Source organism: Lissotriton helveticus, chromosome 1_1, assembly GCF_964261635.1.
Source record: "Lissotriton helveticus chromosome 1_1, aLisHel1.1, whole genome shotgun sequence".
NCBI lineage: Eukaryota > Metazoa > Chordata > Amphibia > Caudata > Salamandridae > Lissotriton > Lissotriton helveticus.
This window is the reverse complement of record NC_136057.1, coordinates 1,293,392,140-1,293,407,791: the sequence shown is the minus strand read 5'-3', so window position 1 is coordinate 1,293,407,791 and position 15,652 is coordinate 1,293,392,140. Positions and strand designations below refer to the sequence as shown.

The window sequence follows — 15,652 nt, the reverse complement described above, 5'->3', positions numbered from 1 at the left end:
GGTGCGCCAGGGAGTTTCGCATGTATGATAGAACTTTTTGCTGCACCAGTATCCAACAGAAACGGTTCGACTATACCTGATGTTGCTACTGCGACATAAGGCCCACTCTGATCTACTGGAACTGATACTACTCCCTCTCTTTGTCCATGGCTGTCCTAGTACTCACTTTGCTGAACTTCCTCACTAGCTTCATAATAGTCTTCAACATGATACTGTGGAGACCTATTCTGTTGGGCAGATTGTCCATTTCGCTGGTCGAAATGATTAGAAGGGCGATCACTCGTCTGCGGAGGCATAGCACCTCTTACTCGACCTCTAGAATTTTGCATAGAACTACCACGACCTCTCTGAGCTGCCGCAGCATTATTTTGTGCCCGAACTGGACACTCATTTTTGTAATGACCTTCCACTTTGCAATAAGCACATTGATTCCATTGGTATTGTGGCCTTTGAAAATTATAATCCGTTCTTTGATATGACCCTTGCTGCATACTAGTCTGATTCGTGCGAGGCGGATAAGCTTGCTGTAAAAGTACTTTAGTTTTTAAATCTTTCGTCTTTTTATCTGATTTTTCCTTCTCTTCTTTATCCCTATTTTCATAGTACTGGGCAGTCGCAAGTATTTGCGCAGTCGTAGAGACAGCCCACGCACTTTCAGAATTCTTTAATTTACCACTAAGTTCTGGCAACAGATTGTGCACAAATTTATCAACAAATAATCTCTGGCCTCCTTCTGTGCTCATATCCTGACCACTATGATCCACGAAAGTCTCTTCGAATCTTGTGAAAAAGTCGGAGACGCTTTCGTCTTTCTTTTGTTTGCACGCGGACAATTTGTCCCAGTTAACGCGTAATGCTGGCATTAGGGTTTTCATTAAATCGATTATTCTACCAGGCAAATTAGCAATTAAGGGTTCAGGTTTAGAACCACCTACTTGTTGACCATCCGCTGCAATTATAGCTGCCCAGTCACCACCTAGGGCAACTGGATGATTCTCTTTACGAATTTTAGCCCAAATTGGTTGTGGTACTACATTGCCAAATAGCAGATCTATGTCAGCAAGATTCAATACACAAGCGTCAACTGTTTGAGCCAACTCTTTGTAGTACCCTGCAGGATTTTTACGCGGATCTGGCAAGGCCTGTTTTACTGCTAATACTTCAGCTCGCTTCCATGGAATATGTATCCATACTCTCTGGAATTGTGCCGGAGCGGCTGCAATACCAAGGTTTGCATTAGCTTGCACAGCTTCACGCCAAATTGGTGGAACCTCTCTCATTGGATATTGACGATTTTGTTTCGTACTACGTTTCTCTAACTCTCTCGGTGAACGAAGGGATGAGTCGGTCCTATAACTTAGAACCAGTTCCATCGCTTCTTTTATATTTTGTCCAACTATCATACCTGCAGCAAACTCTTTCTGAACATTAATTAATTCTTCCAGATTTGATTCAGAGTCATCCTCTTCCAATTCCTCACGTAGAAGGAAACACATTTCATCGAACACATATCGTTGTGTCGGTTCATTCCATTGCATAAATGTATCTAATACATCTTGTACATTATATCTTCCAACTTTTGAAACCCATCTAAGAGCAGTGGAATCTAGTATTCCTCTTTCTTCAGTACTGGGAAGCTGACTACGTCTCTGCACAGAGTCAGAGGTAGGAGTCTTAATCAGAGTTTTATAGAAGGGAGATAGAATATTAGAGACAGAATCAGTGATTCTCCGACGAACAGAAAGTGGAGTCATAATATTAGCAGAGGCAGTAAATAGAGTAGCGGTTGGAACAGATAGATTAGGAACAGTAGGAGTAGCAGGCAAAATAGCTTGTGAACTAGCAGGTGTGAGCGACACAGGCATAGGCAAAGAAGCCGGCAACCCTGGAAGAGGGGTTGTCGAAGGAACATTAATATTGACCACAGGAGGTACAGGAACTTGATTCAGGGGAACGGGAACAGGGACACCAGGTTGTCCAGCAACCGGTAATTGAACATTCGGTATAGGTGGAGCCGTAGCACCCTGTGCATACGGTGGGGGTGATCGTAACAAGTAAGACAACAGGGGATCCTTTTCAGGGTCCTCTACTATCTTAGCCGTACTTGATGGCAAAGCGGGATAACACTTGTCTATCGCTAAATTACGCTCTCTATTGGCCACCTCCATCGCTTTTTCAGACTCGTTGAGTTGCAGCTGCTTAGCAGACTGTTCTAAAGTCAACTCTTGCTCTTTCTGTTCTTTCTTCAACTTTTTAATTTCTCTCTGTTTAGATTCTTTTCGCCAATAACGGAAAGAATCAAACATTGCCGGCCGGGCTTTCTTCTTGAATAATTTCATTTCTAAATTATCAAGAACTTGAGGTTCAAAACTACCATGCAGTGGCCAACTAAGGACACCATCTTTCTCTGTGAAGCGGATCCATACCTCGTTATAAGAGATAGGGCCCACACCAAACTTGCAATATAGGTCATAAAGGGGAGTTCCAATCGGAGGAACCAAACACGAGTCCTCCAACTGGGAATCACTGTTGCAACTAAAACAAGACAACATACAATTTTTCCGACTTACCATTTTATAATCCGGAACACAAAACAAACAAGACACAAACAGAAAAGATGCGCACTCGAACCAAGAACTTAGGCCTACCAGAACTGACAAATGTATCGATACCTGAACTGAACAGAATGATTATCGTAACCAGAATAACCAGTGATAATCTTACAAAACTGAACTGAACTGAGAACTAAAAGGATTATCCAAACAGGAGCAACCCTCACAAAATACTTAACTGAGGCACTGAAGACGTCACCAAGGAGAAACCCGTCACGTCTCGCCGTACTAAGGACTGCACCTCGGGTCCAAGACAGGGCGACGGTCAAGGCAACGGACCACTGCAGCCGTCTGAACGGGAACCCTCGCGGAAGAGAACGTCGGGGCCACTTTTGCGATATGCCGGGATCGATGAAGTGGGGCGCCTCCCTCTGAAATCTTCACACGAAGCTCCTCGAACTCTTCAGGCTTTTGGACCGGTACCGAATGACGTCGCCCAACGTTGGGCGCCAATTGGTTCCGTCCAGAGGTGTCAGGGACAACACCCGAAGACCCCGGAGTTCAACCTGTCTTGGTGCACAAACAAACAGAAACACGGGCTTCTCGATGGTGGCGTCAAAGACCAAAGGTTTATTACTGCAGGGACACAGAAGTCACAGAAACTGCACACGGGCAGTGTCTAGGAGCCTGTTCAATTTGTACAAAGAGGGTTGTTCCTTATATACTAAATATTCTGCTCGGGGCAAATTCTTTACATGTTACCACAGTTCTAAACATTCGTGTCTTAAACAATAAATATTTGGCGTTGCACAGGAATCGTCAACAGTATCTGATGTCAAAACATTACGAATGAGGGGTTCCCACTTTTCCATCATAATCCCATGTCAATTTCTCATTCAAGACCCGGACCGCCTCATCGTAAATTTCGTTACCTCCCCCTAATAAAGGCCCAGAAGGAAAGGAGCAGAGCCAGGTGTAGAAGATAGAAAGACAGGATAAGAGATGTTTGTGGGTCGTAAATGGGCACGGTTACCAGCTTCGGCCGCCTAATCATGATCAGGCCAACGAACACAAGAACCAGTATAGCAGGACTGGCCTTAGGCTGGGGAGGCAGTTCTTGCCGAGTCACAGCGTTGCTGGCCTAAGGTGCACGTGTCCCTCGCAAGGTGAATCGCCGGTTAAAGCCTACGTGTCCTTTAATGAAAAGAGGTCATTGCGTGTCCATTGACTATGTGAGGGCAAGGAATACAAAATGGCTTCCGTGTTCTAAGATGGATGCCACGGGTAGAACAGAAATGTGTTTGTAACAGGAGTGCTCTTGCTCGTAGCATAGCGAAAACACCAGGATATACTAAATGGATCATTTGCGGTTCACTGATACCAAAATTATGTATTTACGACAATGTTACAAACACGAGTAAAATCGTCACGGAACCTCAAGGTTGTTATTAGGCCAACACGTGATGTAATTCGAATTATGTATATATGTTCCAATTGTAAGGAAGAAGATAAATAGGAAGTGTTGTCTCGAGTTCGTATTTTTTGAAAATGCTCATATTTCTGGTTCTTCCCCCCTTTGCTGTGTCTCCATTTTTCAGATAGATGTAATCATGTGAAAATAAATAATATATTTTGTTTATAGTACTGATTAGTTTTTTGTATATTTTAGGATTTCGCCCCTGAAGAAGGTTACCTCCTGGTCCCGAAATGCATTGGGCATCGTGTCTTCAGACAATCAACTTATAATGATACATGAATATTTATGTACTATGATACCTTATGGTTTAGAAATATGTAAATAGTGTATTTGCTATGTATTCACTTACAATCTCATGTGAGATATGTTGATTTATATATAGAACAGGTGTACAACAGGACACACGTATACTTTATATATATGTATGTATTTTGAAAATAAGTGTTATGATTGACAAATTAAAAAAGAGGATGTGAAATCTGAATATTGTTTATTGATTATATATTGTGATTAGGAGTCTTTTTGTTTGATTGTTGGAAAACTTACAGTTTTCAAGTAAGAACAGTGCTAACTACAAGTAGGTCCTCTCTAAGTTATCATTACGTTTCACTTTTTGTGCTAGCCAACACAAGTATGTAGTGACGCACCCGTGGATTAGATTGTAATACGTTTTTTCTAAACCTGATAACTGAGTGCACCTCTCACCTTCTTCAGTTATTTCACTTTGGCCCTTTTGAGGTATCACCATTACATTTCAGTATTAGTACCTATTAGTTATCATTAAAGAAAATATGGCATCTTTCGATAGTATCACACACATCACTGAAAATAGAGCCAATACCCTAGCATACACAGCAGAAGAAGCCACAGACATATATGCCCTGATCAACGAAATTAAATTGGTAGACGCCAAAGGGGGTTCCACCATACAACGTCTTAAACAACTGGAATATCTTACAAGGAGGCAACTTAACCAACGTCTCCATGCATCAACGTTAGTCCAATATCACTGAGCAAAAAGAATACCGAGGGGATTAAGGATTGCCCTAAGACCAATGTTATTCAGATTCCACCTGAACCCACAATTTATGGATAAATGGTTTTCCAAATTGAATAAATGCTCTTTAGATCTCATCCTTTTAATTATAGAAGAACTATCATGTACCATTAAAGATTTGGATGAGGAAATTTTCAATCTGAAAAGAGATTTAGAACCTGCATTTGACCCAACAATTTGGCAAACCACGTTAGTAGATTTGAATGCAAAACTTGACCGTTACAATCGTGAACTTCAGGAAGGGAAGATAAGAAAGTATCGTCGAAATACTATAGATTATAAATTAAACGAAGTCTACAGTGGGGCTGAGATATATGCCAAGAGACGTTTCATTCCACATAAAACGATGACTTCCAGTGAAGAAAGTATCACTACTAATCAAGACGTTTCTGCGTCTCAACTACCTCTAGCAAAATCCGCAATATCAACTGCACCTTCAACAACAATTGTCCCTAACGTACTAGTAGCTAGCAACACCACAACGGGGTCTTTTTTATTACAGGCCCCGACGGGAGGGCAACCACCACCACCCACAGCAGAAGTACCAAAAGGACAGTCAAGCGTCCCACCAGGAGAGGACAAGGGAAGGTCACTACGCAGTGGGAAAAATCTACCCTTAACATAAATATTTCTTCCTTTGAGTTATCTAAGAAGCAGACTATGACCCTTAACAAAGGCATGCCCTTTGTACCTACGAATGATACTACACCTTTGGAAAATAATGTGGCATTTTTTTAATTCAAGCGTAAACTCAGACTTCAGTCTACTTCAAGAATGTTATGGAATGCGAATCGGATCAAGATTTATCCTTGGAGGAAATCAAGTTTAAACCCAAAAGTAAATACATGGCTCCGATATCTAACAAAATTCTTGACTTTTTTGAGGACACTGTCAAAAGAGACCTATCTAAGATTAGATACACATCGATGAAAAATAAGAACTTTACAGTCCATGATTACCATACAGTACACTCGATTACTCAAAATCCACAACTTACCTTAAAACCGGCAGATAAGGGCGGGGCCCTGGTTATTATGGACACAGAATATTACAACAAGAAAGTAAATGAACATGTTCAAGAACAAAATACCTATCTACCACTTGACAATGACCCTACGAATTTCCTACAGAAGGGTTTATCTGAACTGCTACAAGAAGCTTGCACAGCTGGGATCATCTCCGAGACACAAAAAACGTTTCTCACAACACAAAACCCAAAAAGACCGTCGCTCTCTATGACTCCCAAAATCCATAAACATCCCACAGATCCCCCTTTCCGACCAATTGTTTCTGGGTGCAGTTCTATTTTTGACCCTATTGGAAAATATCTAGATCATTTTTTACAATAATTTGTACAATCGTGGTGTACTTATATTAAGGACACCACCCATTTCTTGACCAAATTGGAATCAATCCAAGAATATTTTAGAGATGATTGGATATTGTGTACGATTGATGTCACTGCACTATATACATCCATTAACCATCAAGAAGGGATGGAAGCAGTAGAATGGGCACTGTTACAGATGAAGTTCTGCCAAGAGAAAAGTCTTTTTATACTGAAATTGTTACATTTCTGTTTAAATAACAGTTATTTCCAGTGGCAAGATCAGTTTTTTGGGCAGATGTCCGGCACCAGCATGGGATTCTCTGGGGCTCCAGCCTATGCTAACATTTTTATGTCACTTTTTGAGTATGAACATATTTTAACGAACCACCAATGGAATCAAGGGTTAGTAGTGTATGGTCGTTACATTGACAATATTTTTCTAATATGGTCCAAAACACAGCCAGAGCTTGAAGGTTTGATCGTAGATCTTAACAAAAAGAACCCGAGGATTCAGTTTACTTTCAATATAAGCTCCAATGCAGTTCATTATTTGGATGTGCTTGTCACCAAGGATCAGATCAACAAAAAATTGATAACAGACATTTACACAAAACCTACGGATAGAAACAATACGTTGATGTACAACAGTTTCCATCCTAAAAGCCTTATTACTAACTTACCTTATTCCCACTCTTTGAGAATAAAAAGAATCTGTGCGACCAAACAAATATTTGATAAACAAATACAAATTCATCGTAGGAGATTTGAACAGCGAGGGTATCCTGCTGAAATACTTGATCAATGTATAGACAGACTAGCCATTCATGATCGTCAATCATTGTTGACTCCGGTTACCAAACCATGTAGGCACAAATTCACATTTGTGTCTAAATTTTCTACATCAGCTAATCAAATCAAACGTATCATACTTAAAAGATGGGAATTACTCCAGAATGAAAGTGAGTTTAAAGGCATTTTTCTTGAGAAACCCATATTTGCATATACGAGAGGCCGAAACCTGATGGACATCGTCCGGTCACCTAGGAATCCACAAATCCAAAGTGATTTCAAAGGCACGATGAAATGTCAGAACTGCATACACTGCAATAACATCATTACTGGCAACATCTTAACCCATCCAAAGACAGGCAAAAAAATCCAGTTAAAGCATACATCTGATTGCAACAGCACCAACTTAGTTTATTGTCTCAGATGCCCGTGTGGCAAACTCTATGTGGGTAAGACTGAATGCAAACTAAAAATTAGGCTCACAGAGCATAAGAGCAATATACGGGCAAAAAACAAAAGCACCCCTATAGCCACTCACTGGGATGAAAGTCACCATAATATAGCGCAACTACGGGCTCAGATAATTGAGGTAGTACAGAAAAAGGAGGGTCAAGATAACTCCTCCCGACTACTACAGTGCGAGATTTATTGGAAACACTTTTTATGCACATGTATTCCAAATGGCCTTAATGATCGAGTAGACCTGGGTTGTTTTTTATGATTTATTTGGGTTTACTTTCTGATCCTCATGCACCGACTGAAATTTTCACACTTTCCCCCACATTAGCTACAATCAAGATAGTTACCACTAATTAGACTGTCACACATTGTTTTCAGGCAGGTTTCTTATAGAATGTGCTTTCTGTTTATTATTTGATGTTTTTTGTTGTTAAATATTGAAAAACAATGCAGCAGAATGTTACTGTGTACGTTGGTCCAATTAATGTAAATTTCCCATCATCATGTCAATCTGTAGCAGAAGTATTTCATTAGGTTGTCAAACTGATTTGTATAGGTTTATACGATTGTGCAAATAACATGTAGTATTGCTTCCCAGTATGTATTATTACTCTTCTTCTCTATTATTAGCCGTCACTAGTGTTAAGTACCCTGAGACATGAAAAATGTTAAGGTTTATGAGATTGTTGCCAGTGACATCATCTGCATACATTTAGGTTAAGAACTTTTTGGCATACACCATATTACAATGGCGGGAGATTCAGTTATTCGGCATTACTGCATAGTGGTTGACGTCCGTCTCCTCTTTTCAGTTGCACTTTTATTTTCGGGTGATTTTCGGTTTTATATTCCCTGTTTGCATGTTAGCAGTATCCGTTATAACTGAGGGCTTCACAACACTGTAGAACATTTAGACGTTATTTCAAAGACATCGTCCTACTAAATTATATTGTGTCCCGTTTGGAACAATAAAGCTTTCAGCTAGGGATTTTTTTATGTGGGGACTACATCTCCCATCAACACACGCTATCTCCCGCATTATTGGGAACTCTTTAAAAAGCGGTGTAGTATCCTTCCGCATTTACCTGAGAGTCTGCAGCAGGAATACTCGACACTGGAGGATCGTTGGATCGAGCCACGGAGGTAAATTAGTTAGATCTTAGTACCCTTCTTTATGAGTAATCCAAAGCAGGAGTTCACCAACAATTATAGATACTCTTTTATATGTTTTTTTAGTGGCCCTACCTTCTCCATCACCTAGCAACCTCTTGTAATGGGTGGACTTGAATTTCTATTACATTACGACCAAGTTCCGTCAGCGAGTAACGGAGGTAAATTAGGGAGACATTATTACCTATCAAAGAGCATTTGATTCTAAGTGCATAAGCAATAACAGGCTACTTTCATGTTTTTTTCAGTGTCTCGCTTCCCATCATTATCCCGTTAGCGTTCTCAACGGGTGACATGTAACCCTTATTACGCTGTAACTACGACTACACTCTTAGGTATGATTCTACAAAGCTTAAGGAATTAGCTTTCTGAATATATGGGTTTGGACGATTGTACCTTCATGTACGATACATTGACCATAAGCTTAATATTTTTTATGTTCGTAGTTGCTAATTGTTCTCCGGCGGAGTCGCAAGGTCCTGAGAGCCAAGTAACAACGTGTATATCACTTTTGTAGTCAAACAAACTCACTTTCAGTGCGGCTTGCTGGTCTTTAGGTATACATTTATATTCTCTGTAGTGCATTTTCTCACTTTTCATTTATTACCGCTTTTTTTACACCTCGTGTCTTTTATTTTAATCCATTTAGTGACCGTGTGTTCCAGGACATACCACGTAGTGTATTTTGCTGGAGTTCCACTCAAAGACTAACATTAGGAGTTTTACCGTAGCCATCGTGTACCATTATTTTTCTAAGGTACGTGAGTAATGATATTCTGGCATTCGTGCTGGAACATCGGATGTGAATAGTATGTTTCCTTAATCATTGTTACCATATTTAAGTTATGTACTTAGCGGTTTACAACATTCATGCTGCAATATTAAGACTGCCCTTATACCTTAGGCAGGAGGATCATCGTTGAGTTATTAATTATTACATTCTCTTGACAACATGCTTTGAGATTTTCAACCACTTTTGTTTTTTACAGCATTCTATGAAGCAGGTGGTTATAGAGACATTTTTATTCTTCATGTCAGTGGAATTACTTATGTATATTTTTTTCTTGGTAAGTATTTAGTTTGTATGACAGTATTTTATGTCTTGTATGGAAATGATTGTGTTTCCTCTCTGCCATGTTTCAGAGGGAGGATATAGCCATTTACTATTCAGGAGGTTGTTATTAGGCCAACACGTGATGTAATTCGAATTATGTATATATGTTCCAATTGTAAGGAGGAAGATAAATAGGAAGTGTTTTCTCGAATTCGTATTTTTTGAAAATGCTCATATTTCTGTTTCTTCCCCCCTTTGCTGTGTCTCCATTTTTCAGATAGATGTAATCATGTGAAAATAAATAATATATTTTGTTGCTAGTACTGATTAGTTTTTTGTATATTTTAGGATTTCGCCCCTGAAGAAGGGTACCTCCTGGTCCCGAAATGCATTGGGCATCGTGTCTTCAGATAATCAACTTATAATGATACATGAATATTTATGTATTATGATTCCTTATGGTTTAGAAATATGTAAATAGTGTATTTGCTATGTATTCACTTACAATCTCATGTGAGATATGTTGATTTATATATAGAACAGGTGTACAACAGCACACACGTATACTTTATATATATGTATGCATTTTGAAAATAAGTGTTATGATTGACAAATTAAAAAAGAGGATGTGAAATCTGAATATTGTTTATTGATTATATAATGTGATTAGGAGTCTTTTTGTTTGATTGTTGGAAAACTTACAGTTTTCAAGTAGGAACAGTGCTCACTACAAGTAGGTCCTCTCTACTTTGTCATCACGTTTCACTTTTTGTGCTAGCCAACACAAGTATGTAGTGACGCCCCCTTGGATTAGATTGTAATAAGTTTTGTCTAAACCTGATAACTGAGTGCACCTCTCACCTACTTCAGCCGATCCTTACACTTGCAACATTTGGGGGTAGTACGCTGACCTGGAAAAAGTATAACTAGCCTAGGTTTAGCTAGAGAATTTGTCAGACTTTTCCGAATAGCTGACCTGTCACTGACCCAACGCACTCAATAGGTGATTTAGAACAGAGGGCTGAGGAGCACTCTGTCAGACAGACTCGCTGACCCAATCTGGGTTCTGGGAAGGTGAAGTGCTGGTGAAGCACTTTGCTGGTACATGCTGTAACCCAGTCGGGGTTTTGGCTGATTCCTTGCAGAGAGGGAGTAGTGCAGGTGTTGCAACTGAACTACGGTGCCGATCTTAACCTTTGGTGGTCCTGTCCTGATCAAAATCTGGTCTACCCTGTCCTGATTTCCATACTGCACCTGCTGGTCTACTGGCAACTGCATTCTTTGGGGTTCTTCTGTCCTTTTCACTGACCCGTGGCCAGGGTTGGTCTTCACACCATTCTAGGTAAATATATATCTGTGTGGATAATCGTCATTATAATTTGCATCCTTTTTTCCCCTCCCTAAATCGATAGAAGTTTTGATTATATATGTTCCCTTCCTTACCATTCCATTGGTAAATGAAAATTCGTGTTTGGCAGATCTATTAGCATGTTCCATTTTCTTACCCTCCTATTAGTCAAATGCTAAACGTCTAACGATTGCATAAATGACGTCCTTTTCTCACCCTCCCTGGAAAGTGATTAAGCTTGATTATTTGATTTAATAGTGTGTTCCATTTTCTTACCTTCCCTTTAGTCATATGCTAAATGTATTTCGTGGTTGCAGATTATGTTCCCTCTTTTACCCATCCTTTGATAATTGCCATATTTAGTATGTTCCATTTCTTTACCTACCCTTAGAAAATTGTGCAATTCTATTTTAATTTTCAATAGCATGTTCCCTGTTCTTACCTTCCCTTTATATTGCTAAATGATCGGCATAATATTTCTTTTGCATAGCTATACACTGTTTCTAATGTTGGTTATTGATCGTCTGATAGCTTTTAACCTCTGGATTATGATTTATGATGAAATTTAGATAAAGAGTTTAAACCTTTACCGAGTCTGTGGTTATTATATGAGTGTAAATGTTATGGTATTATTGACTGTTTGCCTATTATTCTAAACTCCCTGATCCATTGTGGTTATAGGTACCAGTGACAAGGATTGGTAAGTCAATGGTATAGGAATTAGTGGAACAAAATCGACTGGAAGTAGAGTGTAGGTTACCCGATTGAGTAAATATGGAGAATTGAATTATGGGCCCAGGTGAGTATTGGTAAAACTATAGTCGGGTGACCTGCGCGCTCTATCACTACTAAGGAAAGTTGACTATGTTTGATGGCATTAACCAGCTAATTAATGGTCAGCATTGAAACCATCTAATAATATTCAGCCCATTTTGTATGGGTCGCACGAGTTTGAGGCAATTATGGGCCTGATTTATTGTATGATGGACAGAGTGGCATCCATCAGGATGGCAAGAAGTAAGTTGTCTTCTGAAAGACAAAAAAGTAATGACCCCCTTGCCCGGGGAGTTTCCTTTTAAGGTATGAGGGTCAATATTGTTGTTTTCTGTCCCTCACCACTACGGTTTTCCTTGTGGTGATGGACAAAAAAACTAAAAAATACACCTTCTTCTGTGAATAGAATGAGCGTTGTGATGGCCTTACTCCCACAGCCCATGGACCGTTGGAGTAAGCTTTCTATCTCCGTTACTAGCGGATGCTCTGTTGATGGAAACGTTATGGGCCACTTGTCTCTAAAAAAGGTGGGCGGACTGAGAGTTTGGTGAGCAGGGTGCTCCATTGTGTTTATTACACATTATCCTCTAAATCAGACTCCTGTATTGGTGGGCGTAACTTACATATTTCCATGTAGCATAATCACATGGAATTATCTAGACATTCTGCCAGAGTCAGTGGAATTAGGCGAGGAGGAAACTCTGAATTTAGCGCTATTTTCTTAGCGCAAAAATGTCCTCTTGTGTCCCAAATCGATGTGAGGATGCATTTTACTCTAAGAAATAGCTCTAAATGTAACAGAACAGGAAAAGCAGTGTGAGCAGCCGCTTGTGGTTGCTACATTTCCCCCCCCAGCTTACTTCCAGCATTTAGCGCTAGATTCTCAGCGCAAAATGCACACTCCTATCCAAAATGAAAGCAAGGATGCATCTTGTGCTAAGAAAATAGCGCTAAATGCAAAGGAACATGAACAGCAGGGTAAGTGGCCACTTGCACTCACGAAATACTCTCTCCCCGTAAGGATTTTATCCTCCAAATTACTCTTAATTTCTGAAGCAGGTATAATCATGTGATTATACGTAATTCAGTGTCAAAGAGTTACGCAGAATAACTGAAATTACTCTGATTACTATGGCAAAATTAAATTAAGCCCAGGACTAGTTCACTGCTCATACTTGTATAAACAAAGAACCTATCTCCTCCACCAATTACCTCTGGGATCGCAACAAGAGAGGTAGGTAGTCTGGTCTGGATCTAAGATTATGCTACATTCATATTTGAGGAGTAAGCAACTGTAGTTGTAAAAGTGATATTTGAGGGGAAATTATTTCCTTTGGAACAGCATCTTCACATTCAGGGAAACAATTAAAAAAAAAAATTACTGAAGCTCAGCTAGGTGAAAATCGTAGGGTACCCCATAAATGAGCAAGAAAATGCCATCAGCAACTTTACTCCACATCCTTAATATCTCTTTGGTAATTTACCTTACCTTGCAAGTCACTTTTGATGATCTCACAAACGAAATCTGAGAAAATGTTATTGAATGTCACAGAGCTGGAAATTGTGAGCTTCTCCAATGAACGGTTAAAAAAAAAAATGAAATTCTGATGCAAAGCATAACATTGCCCTAGCATAGCCTGAGTGGGAAACGAAATTATCGCCTAGCATGTCATGAGAATAAAAATCTTACCAATTGGGAGTCACTAGCCCATATAGCATCTGCACAGTGCTGGACGAAGGAGAGGGCAGCGTGTGTGGCTCTTTTTTTTCGTCAACTCATTGTGTCTCCATCTCAATCCAAATAACTAACTAACATATCCACCATAGACATTGATTTCATATTTCCCTATACTAATTCATAACTAGTCATTTTGGGTTCCATAGTAGAGTGTACCTCGCCAAAAAAGCGCTTCAACGGCTCGTCAAGGGGTAGTAAGCGCTATATAAATGCAATTACAATACAATATAATACATTAAAGGGAAGCTGTATCAAGGAGCTCTATGTGCCTGGGTCAAAAGCTGTGAGTTCGGTAAGCCGATACAGAAACCACGTCGCACTACCTGTTAACTCGAACTATGTTTAGTGATCACGTGCAGGGAATTATGCAGCAGGGATTACTGAATTAGACAGCAAGAATGTCTAACCAGCGCCAGCCTTTGTCTCTGGTGAGGAGAAGTGAAGGGAATTTCCCGGTTGAATATGTCACAAGCAAACATCCCCGGCATCACAGAAGCTCCTTCTGAGCCGAGCCTACGCTGCACACAGACAATACAATATTTCACTTTGTTTTCCACTTGCCTGCTTGGCACTGGGATTGGTTACAGGGAGGACACACGGGGTGTTAATCTGTCCCGTACCTCCAGAGCGCATCAGGCAGTTGGGACAATGGGAACCCCAAAGTTTTAAAGGTACAGCTGTCCGCAGCCACCCCTGGGAGTGGCTGGATGACAGATTAAGGTATCATGTGCAGGCAAACTTGAAGTATTCCAAAGGACACTGTGAGGGACCAGAGGTTTTATTGGGTGCAGTGGTATTGTGCAACTATGTGCCAGCTGGAGTAGTTGTTTATACTGGTGTGCAGTGTTCAATAAAGGGTGTTAGCCACCTAGCATTTGTTTATTTTGCCAGGATCAAAGGTCTGGGTGAAGGGTTGTCCGTGCGTCCTGTGAGTGACGCGACAGGCGCAATTCTAGAGATGGAGGCATGGGTTTCCACCACTGACTTATTTGGTTGAGGGGCCCAGGCATGCTCTATAACTGGTTGCTGGAGAAACTGAGGGACTCTACTGAGATAATTTGGTTTGGGGTTACAGGCATGCGCTGGAACAGCTTGTGGTAGAAGTTGTCGCACGCATTGGGGGGGTCTCCCCTCCCAACAGTTTGGTCTTACACCAGGGAGGCATAATTCTACTCTCCCGGGTAGGAGGGCACTGCGGCCAGTAATGAAATCCTCCTGGTGTAAATTAGGCAACCAATTGGGGGCATGGTTTTTATGAGGGGCAGAGATAACCCCACTGTGAGTGTGGCAAGGGACTCGGTCAGAGGTTGCCGGGGATTCCTCACACAGGAGAATTTACATTGCCAGACGCAGATTCATTGAATAGGGGGGTTTGGTCCATCAGGCAGGTCGGCTGCATGCTAAGTCCACTGGGAGTTTGAAAGAGGATGGGGCACACCTGCCAGAGTGGCCATGGACTTATTTTGCTGGACCTGGGAGAGGCCCTGGAATCAGCAACATGGAGGTGAAGAGGCCTACCTTGGTGGGGGTCCTGGCTGTGACGGTGGCCACATCCAGAGCTGTGGTGGAGTTACAGGGCAATCCAGAGGCTGTGAGGTACAGAGAGGTACCCTTTGCAGGAGCACAGTAAGGGTGCTAAAGCCAAATATCCCCAGGGAGGTCCTCGTGTTGGACCCTGGAGGAGCGAATGCACCCCAGTAGTCCTACGGGCGGTTGTGGACCTGAGCAACCGGGGTTGCCCGGAAGGCTCTGCCCCCCTCTGGGGCGTAAGCAAGGGGGTTGGACTGGCAGTCCACCAGTGGGAGGGGTTTCCCCTCCCCCAAATCTGGCAAACTCCGATTGGCAAGAGCCACAGTGTAATTTGGCTCATCAGTTGGCAGGCGGCAAGGGGCTGCCTGCCTTGG

The 15,652-nt window shown here is 41.1% G+C and overlaps 1 protein-coding gene across 1 annotated transcript in view; it reads left to right on the top strand.

Annotated features, from left to right (window-relative positions):
* LOC144763904 (uncharacterized) overlaps positions 1–15,652 on the top strand; it is a 150,602-nt gene that overhangs the window by 97,711 nt on the left and 37,239 nt on the right. Inside the window, exon 3 of the mRNA XM_078649938.1 lies at positions 5,179–5,341. Within this exon, the coding sequence (XP_078506064.1) occupies positions 5,179–5,341 (163 nt within the window). The remainder of the gene's footprint in view (positions 1–5,178; positions 5,342–15,652) is intronic.